At 35.0% G+C, this 18769-nt stretch overlaps 2 protein-coding genes and 1 pseudogene across 3 annotated transcripts in view; 2 read left to right on the forward strand and 1 right to left on the reverse strand.

The window, feature by feature from the left end:
- Positions 1-2979: 2979 nt before the first annotated feature.
- On the reverse strand, positions 2980-11438 carry LOC107679617 (protein VAC14 homolog). 2 transcript variants are annotated; one of them, XM_016475224.1, is made up of 19 exons: positions 10811-11438; positions 10250-10400; positions 9939-10106; positions 8891-8953; positions 8698-8805; positions 8342-8451; positions 8112-8233; positions 7898-8035; positions 7591-7734; positions 6379-6442; positions 6111-6255; positions 5956-6021; positions 5756-5870; positions 5476-5608; positions 5181-5355; positions 4929-5047; positions 3971-4050; positions 3744-3894; positions 2980-3662 (listed from the first exon to the last, which is right to left on the reverse strand). In XM_016475224.1, the coding sequence occupies exons 1-19, from the start codon at positions 10912-10914 to the stop codon at positions 3506-3508; spliced, it is 2313 nt and encodes a 770-aa protein (XP_016330710.1). In that variant the 5' UTR covers positions 10915-11438; the 3' UTR covers positions 2980-3505. The 2 variants fall into 2 exon arrangements, with proteins under 2 accessions (XP_016330710.1, XP_016330709.1); XM_016475223.1 differs by having other exon boundaries at positions 5723-5870.
- A 1660-nt stretch (positions 11439-13098) lies between these two features.
- LOC107679588 (pancreatic secretory granule membrane major glycoprotein GP2-like) lies at positions 13099-15853 on the forward strand (annotated as a pseudogene).
- Positions 15854-16337: 484 nt separating this feature from the next.
- The window catches only part of LOC107679619 (matrix metalloproteinase-15-like), an 8717-nt gene continuing 6285 nt past the window's right edge, over positions 16338-18769 (forward strand). Inside the window, exons 1-2 of the mRNA XM_016475227.1 lie at positions 16338-16894; positions 18078-18226. Of these exons, the coding sequence (XP_016330713.1) occupies positions 16778-16894; positions 18078-18226 (266 nt within the window). The 5' untranslated portion in view covers positions 16338-16777. The remainder of the gene's footprint in view (positions 16895-18077; positions 18227-18769) is intronic.

Genomic DNA, 18769 nt, shown 5'->3' on the forward strand with positions numbered 1-18769 from the left:
TTTGCAGTTAGTGGTGGGGGATTTCTCTCCACTGGATTCACAGCCGACACCCAAGCATGAATACATTTTTTATTTATTAAGGATGACGACGACGATCAAAGGCACAAAACATGCCTAAACAGCGCACACGCGCGCGAGAAATTGAGAGAGAGAGAGAGAGAGAGAGAGACTGCCTGAATGACTGAGCTCGTCCTCCATCAGGTTAAGTCATATTCATGAAAATAATTAGTTTGCGGTGTCCTAAGAGTAATGGTGTCGTAATATCCTAATATCTTTTCAATGTTTAGGGGTAACGTACTACCTCATGACTGGTGTCAGTGCTATAAAGTGAAGCATCAGCTTCAGCTTTTCCCCGTCTTTATCCCAGCGTTTACCCCCCACGTCACTAGCTCCGCCCTTGCGCCATAGCTCATGACCGGAAGAGAAGATGAGTCATTTTGAGGGGGAGGGGAGGTTAACGTTTTTGATTAAAGATTATGAGGGCACATGAATTAAAAAAAAAAAAGAAGTGCACAGATAAATTACTTATAATAAACACTACAGTATTCCATTAAAAAATAAGAATTTTCAATTTTGATTTCATGGTGACTTTAAACGGACAAACTATGGATGAAACCTGCTATGATTACCCTACTTTTAAATCATACATTTGATTTAAACAATAGGTCTACATAATATTTACATAGGGGACATATTGTATTAGCCCTACAGTTAAAGCATGAAATACTATTTAAACCTATAACATTTTACATAATATTTACCTATTTTATCTCACAATTCTGACTTTTTTTACTTGCAATTGCAAAAGTTTATATCTCCTAGTTCGGACTTTATAACAACTCAACAATTGCGAGTTTGTCCATTCTGAGGAAAAAAAGCCAGAAATGTGGGATATAAACTCATGACTCTGAGCCGAGGGGAAAAGAGAGAATGACGAGTTGATGTTTCTTACCAGAATTGTGAGATATAATTTCAGAATTGCAAGAAAAAAGTCAGAATTTTGACATAAAAACTCAAAATTATCTTTTTTATTCTTTTATTCCATGGCTTCTGTAGACTGTTAAAGGGGTCATATGATGCTGCTAAAAAGAACATTATTTTGTGTATTTGGTGTAATGAAATGTGTTTATGCGGTTTAAGGTTCAAAAAACACATTATTTTCCACATGACATGGCGGCGGCGGCAACAATACTACAGTGAGAATAAAAGTTACGCCTTCTTTCTTTGCGTGAACATTTGGGCGGCGTTATGCAAATATTCCCAGATAGTGACGTAGGTATGTGGGGGCGTGTTAGAACGAGCCGTTTTAGGTAGGTGTGGCTGACTCTTAACTTTTATAAATAATATCTCTTTGGATTTGAGACTTTAGTCTTTGCAACTTTACAGATCTTCTTTATGCACCAAGAGCTTGTAACACTCCAAAGAGAAAGGAAAAATTTAAATCGCATCATATGACCCCTTTAAAACGGGCATTTTCTGCCACCAGATAGGCTCCGCCCACAAAAACGTCATCACTGTTTGCAAACACTGAAATTGGTCTATTTCTTTATGCAGAATATAGTAAAAGTCATAGAAAGACTGACCTTTTTTATGCCACACAAACAGAAAGACAATACAATGACCCTTGCAAGCCAGAGGAAATGATATGTACTTAATTTAAGGTTAAATTGTTGTTCAGTGAAAAAAATGTCAATAAGTCTCTGTGGTAGACTAAATAAAAAGCATTTATAATGACTTTACAAAATGCTAATCAAAAATTAATAAATTAATGTAATAAAATAAAAGGACTCTGAACCCTTTTTATACTATGTGAAGGAGGTCAATTATTGTGACTTCAGATCTGCAGTAATTGTTCTATTATGGCTGAATCTGTAGTAATTGGTCACCCTTTTTATTGGGTATATTGCTATGTTAAATTAAAATTTACTAGTTTTAATTTATACTGTGACTAATTCTAGTAATTTTAGACATTACAGTTCTGAATGTTATGCAGAAATTCATTTTTTTCAAACGTTAGTATCCCTGAATGAGATTCGAACTTTGAAAACAGATTATCTTAATCTTCCCTTGAATTTATCCCATGTATTCTCTATGGTAGTCCTTGATAGCACACGTACATCTTGAAGATGTCTGTTAAATATCGCTTAAGCATCTGGAAAGCATCTGCTGTGTATAAACATCTGATAAACATATTTAAAAAATCGCATACATTATAAATCATAAACGTCTTAAAGACTATTTTTAAATGTCTATTTAACGTCTGACAGGAAACGTACTAGAGGTGATTTGTTGTTGTAAATTCGCAGATCAAATAGACATCTTTGAGATGTATAGGCTACGTGTGCTTGCCACGGTGCTAATCAAAACCGATGCAATATATTTTTGGCCACACGCAAATTTCATGGCGCTGTTCTGAGCTGGTTTCCCTGCGTCGTATTTCTAACAGCGCAAAAATCATAAACCTGCTTTTATTTGAATAAAATAACAATTGTGTATGATTTTCATTTTGAAATAAAATAAAGCGTTTACAACTATTTTTAAAAATCGTGATTTCAAACATTTTAAAGCCATTGGAGAGAATGATGTGAACACCTATCGCGTACATATGGACGCAGAGAAAGTCAGAAAAACAAAAACGTGCTCTCCCAGTCGGGGAATCGAACCCCGGTCTCCCGCCTGACAGGCGGGGATACTTGTAAACTATTCTGTAAACTAAAAAGAAGCGTATAGGGATTTTCGGTGAGAAATTACGAGTTTTCTCTCAGCCACAGCCTAGACGCTTTCTTAGCGAAAGTTATACAACAGCGCCACCTGCTGGATTGTAAAAAGTGAGATTCTGTGGTTCTCATGCTGATAAGCAGCACCTGATTCAAGAAAACCAACAAAAAAGACATAAGCATGGACAACTTTATTGCAACTTTGTCTTCACATTACAGAGAAACAGTTTGCATGTACATAAAGCCAAGAATGAATATGTCGATGTGGGAAAACATGATGAAATGAAGGACAAGTAGACTCCAATGGGAATGCTAAGAAAACAGAGTGAATATTTTTGGATATGGTTTGTGTGAGAGATAAAAATCACCATACAAAAAAAGACAAACGTCCATTAAAGACTCATTTACAGTACTTGTCATGAGAAGATGTCATGTTTTACATTAAAAATTCCTAATAGACATCCAGGGCTACGTGCAAGGTGTTCTGTACATATGATTTGGGGAGGGTTATATTAAACCAGTCAGTTGGGAATGATAAAACCATTGGCCCTTAATCTGTAACAGACAACCTAGTCAAATTATATCCAAGTGTGTACATACTACATCAACTCCAGCACCTGAATATAAAGCACTTCACGTAGCATAAAAATAAAGCACATTGAAGTCCCTCATGCCCATAGTAGCTTGAATACATTAAAAACTGAATAAGGTGATACGTAGATGCCCACTATAGGTCCTGTTGAGGTATTTCGGACAAAGGCTGCATAATCTCATCCTGTCGGTGACCTTTACAACTTCCTGTCTGGGTGCTCAGAGCGTCCCGCCCTCTGATGCCTCACTTCCAGGTGTTTGCTCTGGACTCTGTCAAAGTGCTGGAGCAGTTCACTGTAATCAATGTGTGGCTGGGCTAATCGTTTGTCTTTGACGGGTGCCTTTGGGTCTTCCCTGAAAAAATAAAGCACTTGAGAAAAGGCAGACTATCCAGTCTAGATGATGTCAAACTGTTTAGAGAGCACGAGAACTTACACCATCCTCATAAGTTCAGGGTTTGGCACACAGCTGAGCCGATGCGAGAGCAGCTTGAATGCCTGACTCTGAGGAAGCAACATCAGCAGGCCGTACAGAGCCTTGATGAGATACGGGTTATGCTCTACATCCAGTAGCTGCAGACGAAGGTCTGCAAAGAGAATGGGTGTTAGTGTAGAGAGCTGACAATGATACTCAATTTTATATGGTGGATGAATGGGACTCACAGGTGAAGATGGGGCTCTCGATTAGCTGCACAAGTTTATCCACCTCCATGAGGAAGTCCACAGTTACCTCCAGATCTCCACTGATCAGCTCAGATCAAGGTGTTTTTTTTTTTTTTAAATATATATTTCCAGATTTCTGAACAATTTTGATCAATTAAATTCAATTACTTCTGCAGTAGCTTGTGATTACTCTATAAAGATTGTATGTAATTATTTTACAAAGATTACACTCATTAAATAGATTACAGCTGTAATTTTTTAAATATAAAAAATATTTAAAATCTAACATTAAAAATTATATTCAGTTCAAAATTTCCATGACTTTTCCCTACTTGTATTTAACAATTTAAAAGAAATTTCCAGATCTTTCTATACATTCCATGACTGTAGGTATATATACATCATTTCATTGTTAATTTTTCATAGTTTATTTTAAAAAACTTGTTTTTCATTTATATACACTACCGTTCAAAAGTTTGGGGTCTGTAAGATTTTTATTTTTTTATTTTTTTAAAGAAATAAATACTATTTAGCAAAGACACTTTATCAATGATTCCACAAAAATATTAAGCAGCACAACGTTTTTCAGCACTGATAATAATAAGAAATGAGTCTTGATCAGCAAATCAGCATATCAGAATGATTTCTGAAGGAACATGTGACACTGAAGACTGGAGTAATGATGCTGAAAATTCAGCTTTGCATCACAGGAATAAATTACATTTTAAAATATATTAAAATAGAACACAGTTATTTTAAATCATAATATAATATAAAAATACATATTTTTTATTCAATAAAATATTACAGTCCCTGAACTTTTGTGTGTGTGTGCATATATATATATATATATATATATATATATATATATATATATATAAACCAGCAACTAGCATACAGAATTTTGAGTCAGTCTGAAACAGAATGATATATTATAAACTCTTTACAGCAAGGATACAATTTCTGGATGAGGTCGTAGGCATGCCGATAGTTCTGTGTCAGGAAGCAGAGCGACACAGTGGCCACTGGATTGTGACACCAAGAGCGATAGAGGCAGCAGAAAAGAGCACAGCTTTCCTGAGGAGTAGAAAGTAGAAACATAAACCAATGACAATGAGCACTGACACAAAACCTCAAGTAGAAACAATCAGACTGGATTTTACTGGAGTCTGTTTTAAAGTTAATTTAAAGTTTTCAAAGCAGATGTTACCTGTGTGCGCAAGTCCTTGAGCTGGTTCCGTAGCTGGAACAGTTCGGCCGAGGTAAGCAGAATAGTGTTAAGTGTCTGCACCATGGTGGAGGCAAACTTCAGATCTTCCTCCTTGAGTAGGATGTCTGCCATAGAGTGAAATATGTTCTCCGCATGCAGGAGGAGACACAGCTGCCTGTTGGGAAGTAGACAAATCTTACTGACAAAATCTGTTGAAAGGATAGTGGTATACTCAGATTTACTTGGACTACTACAATTGTCCTGAGTTTAAACCTTTGAGGCTGGATGGTTTTACCTGATAATGAAGGCCCCTCTCATTTCTAGAAGCTTCCTCTCTAAACTGAAGCGCTTGAGCAAATTAATCATGAACTTGTAGAAGTATGAACTCATGCTGGGAGTGCTGGGAGATAAATCTGTCACCTTAGAACCTGTCAAATAAAAAGTCCTTGTTTGATTTCATGTTCACAAATCACAACAGTTTGTTATTCATCTGCTTTAATCATATAAACAGACAAAAAGAGGACCAGGAATTGGTTACCCACCAACCACCACTGGCTGCCCATCTCTGACCCCACCTGGAATATGGAGCTCTGTTTTGCTGTCTGAGTTGTCGCACGACCCAGACACGTCCGTCTGACCAGCAGGTGATGATGCAATTTCTGCTAAAACCTCCAAGTCTTTTAAAATCACCTGTGAGAGATATTCAATCTTTAAAATAGCAGCGTCTGGTAGATCAGCACTGATATGATTGGAAATGATTATGATGATGACTTACTTCATCAGATTCATCTGATAGTGTCTTCAGTAACATGGGGAACAAACTATCTGTGTGCTTGAACATCTGGCATGGAGATACAGTGGAATAAATCTCTTTTAGCGCTGCACTTTTTAGTATTGAAACTGCATATTTAAAATGCCATCTATAGAAACCTTGCGAGGGGTCTTGATGTACAAATGGTACAACCACTTCAAGACAGCGATGCGAGTCATCATTCCGGTGGATGAATCGTGTAAATGTCTGTCCAGTACTTGCACGATGCCATCCAGATCCAGAGTTACCGCAGACCTGTCAGAACTACACAGCACAGAGCAAATCAGAGATCTTGTAGAAATTCTGAACTTTTAACTAGACAATCTGTTGTTGCTTTGATTCTAGTAAACTATAAAGTGTTTTCTGTCAGTGACTGTCAAAACGTACCTTGCTGGAGTAAAGAAAGAGATGTTGCTGAAGCCTACTGACTCCTGAGACTCATTTAGGGAATCTAAAACCAGAAACAGAAATATCAAATCAAACCAGGCAATGTTTTCAAATACATTTTCAGTATTGCAGTGTATTTAAAATGACATATTTCTGGATCATTCATAAAACAAAGAAAATGTAACGATAGAATGCTTACATGAAGAAAACAACGTGGAAACAATTGCTGCCACTATCAATTAATCTTTCTTTTTTACATCTACAATACAAAGGTCAGTAAGATTTTTTATGTTTTTAAAGATTTTTTAAGTCAATTATGCTCATCAAGATGGCATTTATTTGATCAAAAATAAAGTAAGAACAGTCATATTGTAAAAAAATATATATATTACAATTTAAAATGAGTGTATTCTATTTTAATGTATTTAAAATTTTCGCAAGCCATTACTACAGTTTTCAGTGCCACATGACCCTTCAGAAATCATTCTAATATGCTGATTTGTTGCTGAAGAAACTTTTTTTTTGTTGTTATGTTCAATGTTGAAAATAGTTGTGCTGCTTAATATTTTGAAAATTGTGACAGGATTTTCTAATGAATAGAAAGTTCAAAAGAACAGCATTATTTTGAAGTAGAATTCTTTGTAACAATGTCTTTACTGTGACTTTTGAGCAATTTAATACATTCTGGATGAATACACAAAATCATCTATTTAAAAAAAAAAAAAAAAAAAGCAAACTAACCCCAAACTTTTGAATGTTAGTGTGAATAAGCAAGACATTTCAAACTATAAATAAGCATTTGCAAAAGAAAAGAAAAAAAGCCTAGATGCATTGGCCGGGAATCGCGTGGCAGGTGAGAATTCTACCACTGAACCACCAATGCATTCCTAAAAATTTAATTTTTAATTTTAATAAACGCAGTTGCCATATTTGCTCACTAGGTGGCACATTTCAATCCCTCTAACTGTCCTTGAGCTTTCCTCAGCAATTACCACATTTGTCCACTAGGCGACACAGTTCAATCCCTCTAATGGTCTTGTCACTTTTCTCCTATTGATACACAGGGGGCGACAAAATCTTTCCAGAAATGCATTGGGGGCCAAATCACTTTTCTCATACCTTTATTTCACATTATTTTGTTTCCACAAATTTAAATAAATAAATTAAATTAGAAGAAAATAAATAAGGAAAATTATTGTAAAAAAAACTTGCCATTCAAATCACCCTCTTTCTTAGATGGAGTCCCATCGCTCGGAGGGGAAGATTTGGTCTGTGATTCTTCATCATCTTCATCATCTTCAGGAGTCACAAGTTTCATCAGGCTATGATTACATGCACTGGCAGCCTCTTTAGTACCTGGAGATGGTTTATTGAGGAAACGGATCTGAACAGTGACACCTCCTGATACTACCAGAACCATATCAATATCACAAAAACATTTAGCTAAATGGCATTGCACACAAAATGTACTCTCAGCCAATGCATTTTATATTAGATATGCAACCTCAGTTTAGGATACTCTTTTTGCGGTCATCATAGGAAAGGCAAGGCAGCACTGCTGTCAGAATGCCAGAGGAATATGGTAGTACCACTCTTCCAGCAAGCTGAATGAATTCTCTCATCCATGTCATCGACGTCAACTGGATGAGATCGTAAGCTGCAGTAAGACAAAATAAAAGAATTACACTACTTACCTAAAATAAGAATTGTACATTGTTTTACATCTGACTCACTGGATTTTGATTCATCAGACACTTGACAGTGGATGACTAAGATGTTGGCCATTTCCGCAAATTTGACACTGGAAGGATTCTTCTTAATTTCTTTCAGGAATTCCCCCAAAACCACCTCACACCTATTGAACAGCAGCTGTTAATGCGCTTTAAAAATGAGAAAAAGGAAGCAGAGAAAAGAGGAAGAGGGAGAGACTATCACAGGTAAAGGGAAAGATAATGAGACATACATCCGCCTGATCTCTTTGCTGCTGTCTCCAAGAATATGAAAGAGTCCGTCTAGAAATTCTGGCAGATAATCCAAGAGGTTGATATCAGGAACGGACTCCAACACGTGGATCTGGAGCAGTCAAACCATCATAGGAAGTAACAATAGCATAATGGCGGTTACCATTGTTATTGTAAAACTATTCAAAATGGTTTTAAAAACTACATCTCAAATTAAAACTAAAACTATTAAGTCATTTTTAGTTATTAATATAAAGTAATAAAATAAATTAAAGCATAAATGTTAGCTAAACACATATAACAATATATCTGTTGTGTCCTTTTAAACGTTGCAGATTGGTGAAAGTGCTCAACTCACCCAGGAGATGATGAATTGGCGCGCATACTGGTTGTTTGAGTAAATCCTCTCACGCAACAGTGGGACAAAAGCCACTAGGTCAAATTTGTTGCTCTCTGTTACAATGTCCTTAAAATAAAAAGCAGAAGTCATTATTTCATTTGATGCCTCCAAACTTTAACTGTATTATCCACGTTTCTCATTTCAAACTCACCTTAAGAAGCCGATCCAGGAGCTCAGATCCACTCTTTACGTTTGGATCAGGATCTGCAGCAAGCTGTAAAGAACAGATCACATGTACAGAGTCCAATTGAAAAGTGATTCCAATGAAAATTATGTTCAAAAATGTCAGTAACACGGTTAAAACGTCTGTGTTATCACTTCTTACATAAGAAAAAATAAAATAATAATACAAATCCTGTCATTAAATGTTTATGGCATTTTAGAAAAGATTATAACAGAAGAAAATAACATCTCACCAGTGTTATTTTTGTATTATTTAGTATTTATGAATATTTTGAAATAGCTTTTATTTTTATCATTTCAGTTTTCAGTTAAATTTTAGCTTAAGTTTTATTAGTTTTAGTTTTTTAAACTTCATTTTTTAAATTTCTTTTTAACTTTATTTTATTTTAATTAATTCATTTAGTTTTAGTAACTTCAACTTCAACTTATTTCAGTCAGTTTTTTTAATTATTTTAGTTTTCACACAGTATTTATATTTTATTTCAGCTTTATTTTGATTACTGTAAACTACTTTTAATAGTTTTAGTCAGTGTTACTTTAAGATCATTGAGACGTTAATCTAGTTTATTAATATTTCAAATTCATTTTTTTATACATATTTATTTATGAAATTACATATTTCATTTTCATTTTAGCTAAAGTTTTAGTAATTTTGCAGCATTTGTCATGTTTTTTTTTTATTTTTCATTATGTCTATACAGTTTTTATTAACTTTTTCATTTTCATTATTTTAGTACATCAAATTAACCCAAATGAAAATAAGAAATGTTAATCAGTTAACGTTTATTTTATTTCAAGTAACAAAAATGTGAACTATAATAACCCTATAACTGACAATAACAAAACAGCTTTTTACTCTTAAGAAATATTATACTATATTTAAATGTTTAAATGGCATTGATTACTAATTACTAAAAATTATTTCAAATAAATATTTAAAACTAGCATGGAATACCATGTGTGATTCATTTCTACCTTTCATGCATACATCTAGATATGAAGGTGCATTAGTTTACCTTGCTAAGCCCATCAAACAGCACATTGAAGTGGGGCAGCACTGCTCCCCTGGCAACCTTCACTATATTGTAAAGGGCCTCACATGCGTAGTAGCGCAGACGGCTGTCAGAGTCATTGAAACAAGTAAGAACTGGATCAATGAGTCCTTTCAGGTACAATTCAGAATCCTGAGTAGTAAAGATAAACATAAGCAAAGCCTCCATATTAGCCTCGGAATTTCAAGCATACGAACGTCTTGCAGCCAATATACCTCTGAATCAAGTATTCAATGGTGTATTGAGGAAGTATTTAGCACATTTAGTTCACATACTTTTCCCAGGGCAATGGAGCACGCCGCTAACCCAATGAGGCCTCCTTTTCGGCTGTGAGGGTGCTGGGAGAGCGCAAACTCTGTGGCCAGTATCTGGATGACATGTCTGATCTGTGCAGAGTTGTTCTGGGCTACAAATTCCCGCACAAGCCTGGCAGAAGATTGGGAAGAAGCGATCACAGTGGATGAATGGAATAGAAATAAAACACAGCATTCTACTAATTCATTTAAAACACTAGCTAGCCATACTTGTATTTATGTAATAGACTTCAGTGCCGTTTGGACTATGGGCTATTGATCATACGCATGACTAATAAGATCATGTGGCATGTCAGATGACCAGCTCTCCATTTGAGCAAAGTAACAAATGTCAATTACTTAATACAGAGAGAAACTAACTATACATGTTAAAATATAACTTACACGCTGTAGAATGGGTGTCAGTGCAGTAAAATGGGAGTAAACAAGTCTAACAGAAATTGAATGCAAATTAATATGACATATTCCAATTTGAAAGCATATTCTCTCATTTATGAATATAAATAACCGATTAAGACTCACTTTTCAATCTCAAGAGCTGCCACCTTCCTCTTCTCGTACAGTTTGTCGTTGAGAGCTCTCACAATGTTTGGTGTCAATGGAGAAAAATCCTTTTCTGTGTTCATTTTTTCAAAGTATTTCCGAAAAATAAACTTAAATTACGCATAAACCACAACTAGGAACTGTTAAAACTGATCTCTGAATAAAGCTCAGTGAATACAGGGAAAGTCTCATCAGATGAAAGTTCAGTTAGTGTATGACTGAATAAATGTTTTAATGTTTCATCCAAGAGATTGTTTACAGACAAGACGACGCACTAAAACGTGTTTCCGCGGCGACCTCTCATCACAAGCATCACTTATAAAATAACAGGACCTGCTGTCTGCGACACTCAACTGAAAGCGCGGAGCAGGAGACGAGAGCAGTTACTGCCAAAACAGAATAAAAGCCTTAGCACCTCTATGAACTTGAATCATTCAGAGACGACGATCCGAAAAACCGCGATTGCTTCAGTACAGAACGTAAACCTGATGAATATTTCTTCGCGGGTGATGACAGAGGTAGATCGCACTGTTTTTCAATATAAGCAATTGACCAAAGCCGCCATATGTCCCGGCTCACATGACTTCCTACAAACATCAGCGACTGGTAAATCGAGCGCCGATCAATGGATTTGTTTTGAATACGTCATACGAGTCACATGCAGTGTTGGGGGTAACGCATTACAAGTAACGCGAGTTACGTAATCAGATTACTTTTTTCAAGTAACTAGTAAAGTAACGCATTACTTTTTAATTTACAAGAGAATATCTGAGTTACTTTTTCAAATAAGTAACGCAAGTTACTTTTTTTTCCAATTTATTGATTGACAGCTCTCCTGTCCCCATGTTGAGAGAAATCAGAAGATGCTACTGTAGTTCTAAAATAAATATGAATGCATTAATTAATCTAATCTAATCTAATTAATCAAAATAAAAAAAACAGATTCAGTATTCCTCAAAATGAATAAAAAAAATGTTCAGAATATACTCAGAATATAACGCAAACCTGCAATAATTAAATGTTAAACAACACAAATATCCTTTATGTATTTAATAATCCCATTCTATTAACCAATGTCTTTGCTTCTGACCTTCGATGATCCAGTTCAATCATACTAATAAGCAAAAATTACTCTAGATGAACATTTGTGTGTCTTTTTTTTATTGCTGAAGTGTGTTGAAATTTCTTCTTCTGCATTCTACTGTACGGACGTAAATTTACATTTCCTTCAGCCTGAGGCTTATTCATTTCACTTTTGGTGTGAAAAGGCTTTTATATTTGCCAAAAATAGAACTTTTTTATTTTAAAAACAAACAAGCAAGCCCTGTCCAGATTTAAAAAGTAACGCAAAAGTAACGTAACGCATTACTTTCCATAAAAAGTAACTAAGTAACGTAAATCGTTACTTTTTATGGAGTAACGCAATATTGTAATGAATTACTTTTAAAAGTAACTTTCCCCAACACTGGTCACATGTTCTTTAAAAACATATGATTGGAGATGTTTATTAAGGAAAGATATTAAGATGCTGTTAAATGCTGTCATTTGAGAATAGGACTGGTTTTAATAGTTTTACTTATGTGTATTTATTATTTATGTACACAATGTATATGCTATGTAAATCCATTATATGTTTCATAATGTATTTTGTATATGTGTGCTACTTTATAAATTAATTAATAAATTTTTTTCTTCATTATTATTTTAATTTATTTTTCGTCGGTACCGATCCATAAACGTCATGCCAAAGAAGTGATTGGTGGTTTAACGTGTCAAGACGACCAGGTGTCACTCATCAAATTAATTTAGCATTTCCTTTCTGATGTATTTAATCAATATTTACTTGAATGAGACATGTATACTAGATATTAGGCTTCTTTAAAATTGCTATGCTCTAAAACTATTTTCCAAACACTTAAAAAATCTAAATAAAAAGGATTTGCTGATACAAATGACGCATTATCAGAAATTAAAGGTGTCTTTTGTTTTTAGTATGTCAGTGTCAGATTTTACCTCAGTAATTTCTCACTCGCTGTAATTTTTCTCTCATAGATGTTTCTGCATCTTGCAACCTTACTTTGTGCTGTTGGGAGTATTTCTGGTAAGGTCACATGTGATGGTAATATGTTTTTTCAGTCAAGTCTGGTTATTAAAGCCATTTTTTCATCCAGGTGAATGTGAAATATCAGTGTTCTGACCCAGCTACCTGCGTTTTGTCGCAAAGGCGAACTTGTAAATGTGCAGTTGGCTACTTTGGAGATCTCTGACCAGGGTAAAGGAGAGTCAACCTTGTAGGAAAAACTGTGTAACCAGTTGCTGGTCTTAGGTGTTTTAAACTGATCTCCTAGCTTGGCATTTAGCTGGTTGTCAAGCTGGGGCCAGGTTCACGTAAGTCTTAAGCAAAATTCTTTATACATTTTTTTCTACGTTTTCTTTTTGTCTAACTTTAGTTTTTTAGTATTATTTTTTTCATTAATATATTAGAAATAAAATGACAGACTATACCTTTGGGGATTTAAGACAAGTTAGAAGGTTATCCTTACTTCATGTTAGGATAACTTCAAGTTGTTTACAATGATTTTTAAGATTATTTTCAAGAATTAGAATTCTTAAGATTGAAGAAGAAAATAAGAACATGAAGTTTTTTTTTCTTCTTTTTTTCTCGTAATGATGTCTTGTGAAACTGGCCCTGGATTTTTGGCTGAGTAAGACCGTTTTTTTCACGTTTTAATTTTAACTAATTTTTGTATTAATCAAATATTTATTTTCAAGTTGCAAAAATGAATGTGACATGTGGCAAAGACTTCATTTCCATCCTAGTGGATGAAGAGTTCTTCAAGTACTACAATGTGGCAGTAGAAGCAGTTAATTTGACTAACGCCAGCTGCCGTGTCCATAGAGAGGAGATCTCTGGATCGTCTTATTTCACAGTGCACACACCAATGGACCAGTACACTGCCTGTGGAGGCAAACCTCTGGAGGTGCAGTACTATTTTTCTTAAAATATGCAAGCATCAATGCACATACACATTACATATCTCTAAGTGTCATCGACTCTTAATAGGAGAACATAATGCACATTGCATACTCCTTAACGCTGATGTCTGACCCACCTGTCTATGGAAACATTGTGAGAGATCCAGTTGCGCAGATTGAGTACAAGTGCATCTATCCGTACATCCGTAGACTCAGACTGGCATTTCCCATCATCTCTTTATTTTAAAGGAAAAGTTCACCCAGAAATGAAAATTTGTTGAAAATGTACTCACTCTCAAGCCATTCAAGATGTAGATGGGATTATTTCTTCATTGGAGCAGATCTGGAGAAATATATCATTACATCACTTGTTCACCAATGGATCCTCTGCAGTGAATGGGTGCCGTCAGAATAAGAGTCCAAACAGCTGATAAAAACATCACAATCCACAAGTAATCTACACGACTCCAGTCCAACAATTAACATTGCTCAATCATCTTAATGATTGTTTTGTTTCTTCACAAGACATTAATTGATGGATTGCTAAAAATTGCTAAAACGATGAAGAAACAAACGTATCTACATTTTGGATGGTCCAACATTTTTTCAAATTATCCTTGATAAAGCATGCGTTTAACCAATTTGATTTGTTTTTGAAGTGAAAGAATGTTCAAGGTGGATGAAGTGGATGCCATGGTGGAGATGAGCCTGTATAAAGATCACGCATACACTGAAGCTTTTACCAGCGCACCTACTATTAAGCTCGGAGATCAAATCTATGTCCAGATCCAAGTGACAGAGCCAGAAGATTTCTTCCATCTGAGAGTAAATTAGTGTTGGGCTACATAGACTCCTCAAGCTAATGATAAGTCAGGCTTTAGCCACACACTGCTTGTAAACGGGTAAGTTAGTATAGGGAATGATCTGTAAATCTTAAATCCAGATGTCCCTTTTTAACACCAATAACCAACACAGTCTCGTGGCAATTTGTAACTATTTTGTTTTTGGTGACTGAAGGCGCAGAAACTTTTGTAAAATTTTGTAGGCAAAGAAGGTCTATTGTCCATTATCAATAGTGTAGCAATGCAATAAGTACCACTTAAGGGTAAGTCACATTTTGGTGAATTTTTTTAATTCATAAAAAAATGATGCATAAGGCACAGCTTGCACTTAAGTCACTCTCAAACCAAGCAGCTGTCTGTTGGTCAACACAGCAAATTTGTGTGACCAAACAAAATATACATTGGGGACCTTTTTCAGCCTCATACAAAACTCCCGATCACATGGATTCCTGTTTAAGTGACTGGATGTTGGCTGTGAAATTTGGCCAACAACAGAAAGTGTGACCACACCAATCGGCACCTCATTAAATAGTTACATTTTCTCATAAGATTGAGTTGCAATAACTTTTTTTAAATAAATATTTAAATAATAAAAATACATAAAAAACATACTTTCAGAAATGTCTTAATTTTTTTTCTGATTGTCTTCAAGGTGCACAAATGATAAAACAACTTAATTTGGTAACGGCACGGTGCACCCTGCAGGAACAAACAGTGAGGGGTCGACTGTCCGTTATTCGTTTGATATGTTTCGGTTTGTATAGGAGCCCCACAGTTTCTACCTGCACTGCACTGTGCATCTCTGCACACCTGAGGATGGAAAGTCTTGTATTCCTGTAAGCATTTTTTTAACCAATTGGTTTCGGAAAATCACATTTTCCATTGTTAACCTGACCTGATTTATTTTCGGAATGTAAAACTGTATCCAAAAGAGAGGTGGTTATGGATGAGCAAGCTCAAGGCCTGCTGTCTTATGGACCAATCAGACGGGAGCTACCAGTCAGACCTATGATAAGTATGTTTATGTAGTGTCCTATGACATTTTAATACATGTTTCATGTTTTACCCATATGGATGTTGTCTGATTTTAGATCTCCTCACATTGGTCCTTCCGTTGGCAGTGATTTGGACCCTGGGCATCTTCCTTTTCATTCTCATCAGTATCGCCAAAGCAGGAAATTGACGACACATGACAAATAACTAAATAAATCACATTTTTACCCAACACATAATGGTTTGTGTTTGGTACAAAAGCTGCCTCAAGTACACAAGCTAACTATTAGCATGTTAGCTCTGAGTGAACACTCCAAGATAATGGACCGTCAGTGAACACTAAATGTTCTGTCAAGGAAATGTAGTTTTTGAAGTAAAATTAGCTTGAATGTGATTCACAAAGAGGCATTGATCAGTCTTTTTTTTTTTTTCTTGCGTACTGTGAATCACACTTTATTTACAGTACTGAATATGAACAACAGGTGGCAGTGAGAACTAAAAATGGAGTTACATGCTTGACTGATTTTGTTCTTCAAATAAACCAATTTCAGTACATCTCCCTTAATCTGCGTTTTCTTAAAAATACATATGGAATGTTTATTGTAAAACCAAAAATGGCGTGCATAATATCACAAAGGTAAACAGAGAAAGTGGGCAGGGAATCGGGTGCGGATGCATGCTGCAGATCGGCATGAGATCCTCATGAGATTGCATGCTCATATTTGGTGTCCTGCGACATATTGGGGATCGTTTCGAGGACACTCCGGCTGGTCCTCGGCATTCCCAGATGGGTTTATCCAGGCGGTGCTTATATCAACACAGACAATGCAGATATCAAGAAATAGTGTCTTTATTCAATATTTAATGGGTAGATAGCTGCGGGTCATGCTAATGTTATAGTTTACAAGCTTGCGCACGCCGCTGGAGACCTATTCCAACTGTTTGCACGGATAACAATACGAGCGAAAACTGGACTGGATAAGAAAAACGTGCACTAAGTTAGTGGGTTTGTGGTCCGATAAAAACAATGAGTTTATTTTGGTGATAAAAGATTGTAGAATCTCCCAGGTTGCGATCTAATCTAAGCGATTCCAGGTTGTGTGTTCGTTGCCATTGCTGTGCCGGGAGTGGAGAGATGTCAGCCCGCAGGAGTAGATCGCATCGGTCGCTGAGACCTGTGACTATGATTTTCATCCTACTGTTTGTCAACATTGCTGAAACGACTGCAGACGAAGACGCTTTTAACGCTGAGGTTTGTGGACTCTATCGTTATGATTGTTGTACTAACATACTGACGGCACGAAACTAACTTAGTGGGCTTTATATTTGTACATGTTGAGTTGTGAAATTCTGTTTGGCCACATTTTGCTTTGGTCTTCCAGGTTTGGACAAATATATGAGTTTTAGGGTCAGTTTAGAAGACAGTAAAGGCACATTTAAGAAAACTTTACAATTTGAAATCGGTTTGATCGATTTATTTCGTCATTTACACTTTTCAACTAATATGTTATTTAATATCAAGTTTACTGATAAATAACGCCATTCACATTTTAACGTCTTGTTTGGATAATTACTCAACTTTATAAATAATTATTTGTTAATTGTAATTATTTGTTAATTAATTGTCAAGTGATAAATGTGTACCTTAACAATTAGACTTACCCCGAAACAAATATGAAAATTTACGTTTATATAGGTCAAAACAGCTTTAATTCAATATAATGCTGTAAATAACAACACCAATAGATGTTGTTATTATTATTATTATTATTATTATTAAAATATTATATATTGTATATACAATGATCAGCATATCAATGGATTAGAAAGCAGAAATAACTTATTGGTTATTGGACACATAACTGATAAATACATATAAGCAGTCAAAAAAGCTTTTTTTTTCTTTTATTTTTTTATTTCTTACAGGACCATAGAGTTTCATTGGGTTACCTAGTATTATTAATTTAGAATCCAATCCTATCTGTTTAGTAACCGTTTGGTAATTTCAAAGTTGAAAATTATAATAGGACGTTTCTGCAACCTCTGGTGAACTTCACATCTGTCCTGTGTGTAAAGATGTTTACATCTGTCCTCATAGCCTGACCATGTGGCAGTAGTCTTAACTGAAAACACATTCAGATATTAATATTCATATTAATATTCAGTTCTTAACCAAACATTTAAAAATTGTCTCTGGCGTACTTTTATTTTTATACTGTGTTTATGTAGTTTAAGGCTCAACTTATCTTATTCCAAACCTTCATAACATTTCCTGATGGATTCTAATGGATAGTTGCAAAATCAGAAAGCTCGTCTATTAATGTCTTCCTGTATGTTTGTTTTTCCTTTCTGTTGTGTCACCACACTTTTTAGTAGTAGTTGTTGCAACACATTGTCAACTCTCCAACATTTTCTGTCTCTGTTGTTCCTCGTAGTCATGGCTGAGGATGTATGGCTACCTGCCCCAGGCTAGCAGACAAATGTCCACCATACAATCAGCCCAGATCCTTTCTAGTGCCATTAAGGACATGCAGCGCTTCTATGGCCTGGAGGTGACCGGACACATGGACTTGGCCACTCTTAAGTATGATTTCCTCTTCTTCAACTGCCTGTGGAACAATAAGATTATCTTAGTCTGTTTCGATTGAGTGTAACTGAGAAAATATAAAATGTGAAACAGTGTAAGTAGGTCATGTAGCTTATCCTTACCACTCATGACTTAATACAATTAGTATTTTTAACAACAAGAATAATTTTATTATTAATAAAATAATTTTCATTTTAAAATGTGTTTAGAATTATTGTTAATTATTATTAATAATTTTATTAATAATTTCATACCAGTCTTGTTATTGTTAACAAAAACTATTACAAATCTTTTTTGTTAATGGAAATAAAGCTGTAATAAAATATAAATATTAGATGAAAAAATTAAAAAAAATTAAAAATGTTGCATTGGCAACTAAGTGAAAAAGTTTAAGTTAAGTTTAGGTTAAAACTGAAAAAGATATAAATTAAAGCTAAATATAAAAAAATATATATAAAAAAACTAATTAAAAATGACAAAAGCACATAAAAGTAAGATGCTTTATATATATATATATATATATATATATATATATATATA

This window comes from Sinocyclocheilus anshuiensis, unplaced genomic scaffold (genome assembly GCF_001515605.1).
Source record: "Sinocyclocheilus anshuiensis isolate Anshui unplaced genomic scaffold, SAMN03320099.WGS_v1.1 scaffold288, whole genome shotgun sequence".
Classification (NCBI taxonomy): Eukaryota; Metazoa; Chordata; class Actinopteri; order Cypriniformes; family Cyprinidae; genus Sinocyclocheilus; species Sinocyclocheilus anshuiensis.

What these genes read in the sequence shown, in the direction of transcription:
- LOC107679617 (XM_016475223.1), bottom strand. Translation starts at nt 10,914, where the DNA reads ATGAACACAGAAAAGGATTTTTCTCCATTGACACCAAACATTGTGAGA. An exon ending in AGCAAAGAGATCAGGCGGAT is followed by an intron (nt 8,234 to 8,341) that starts GTATGTCTCATT and finishes GCTGTTCAATAG; the next exon opens with GTGTGAGGTGGTTTTGGGGG. An exon ending in GTCTGATGAATCAAAATCCA is followed by an intron (nt 8,036 to 8,111) that starts GTGAGTCAGATG and finishes GTCTTACTGCAG; the next exon opens with CTTACGATCTCATCCAGTTG.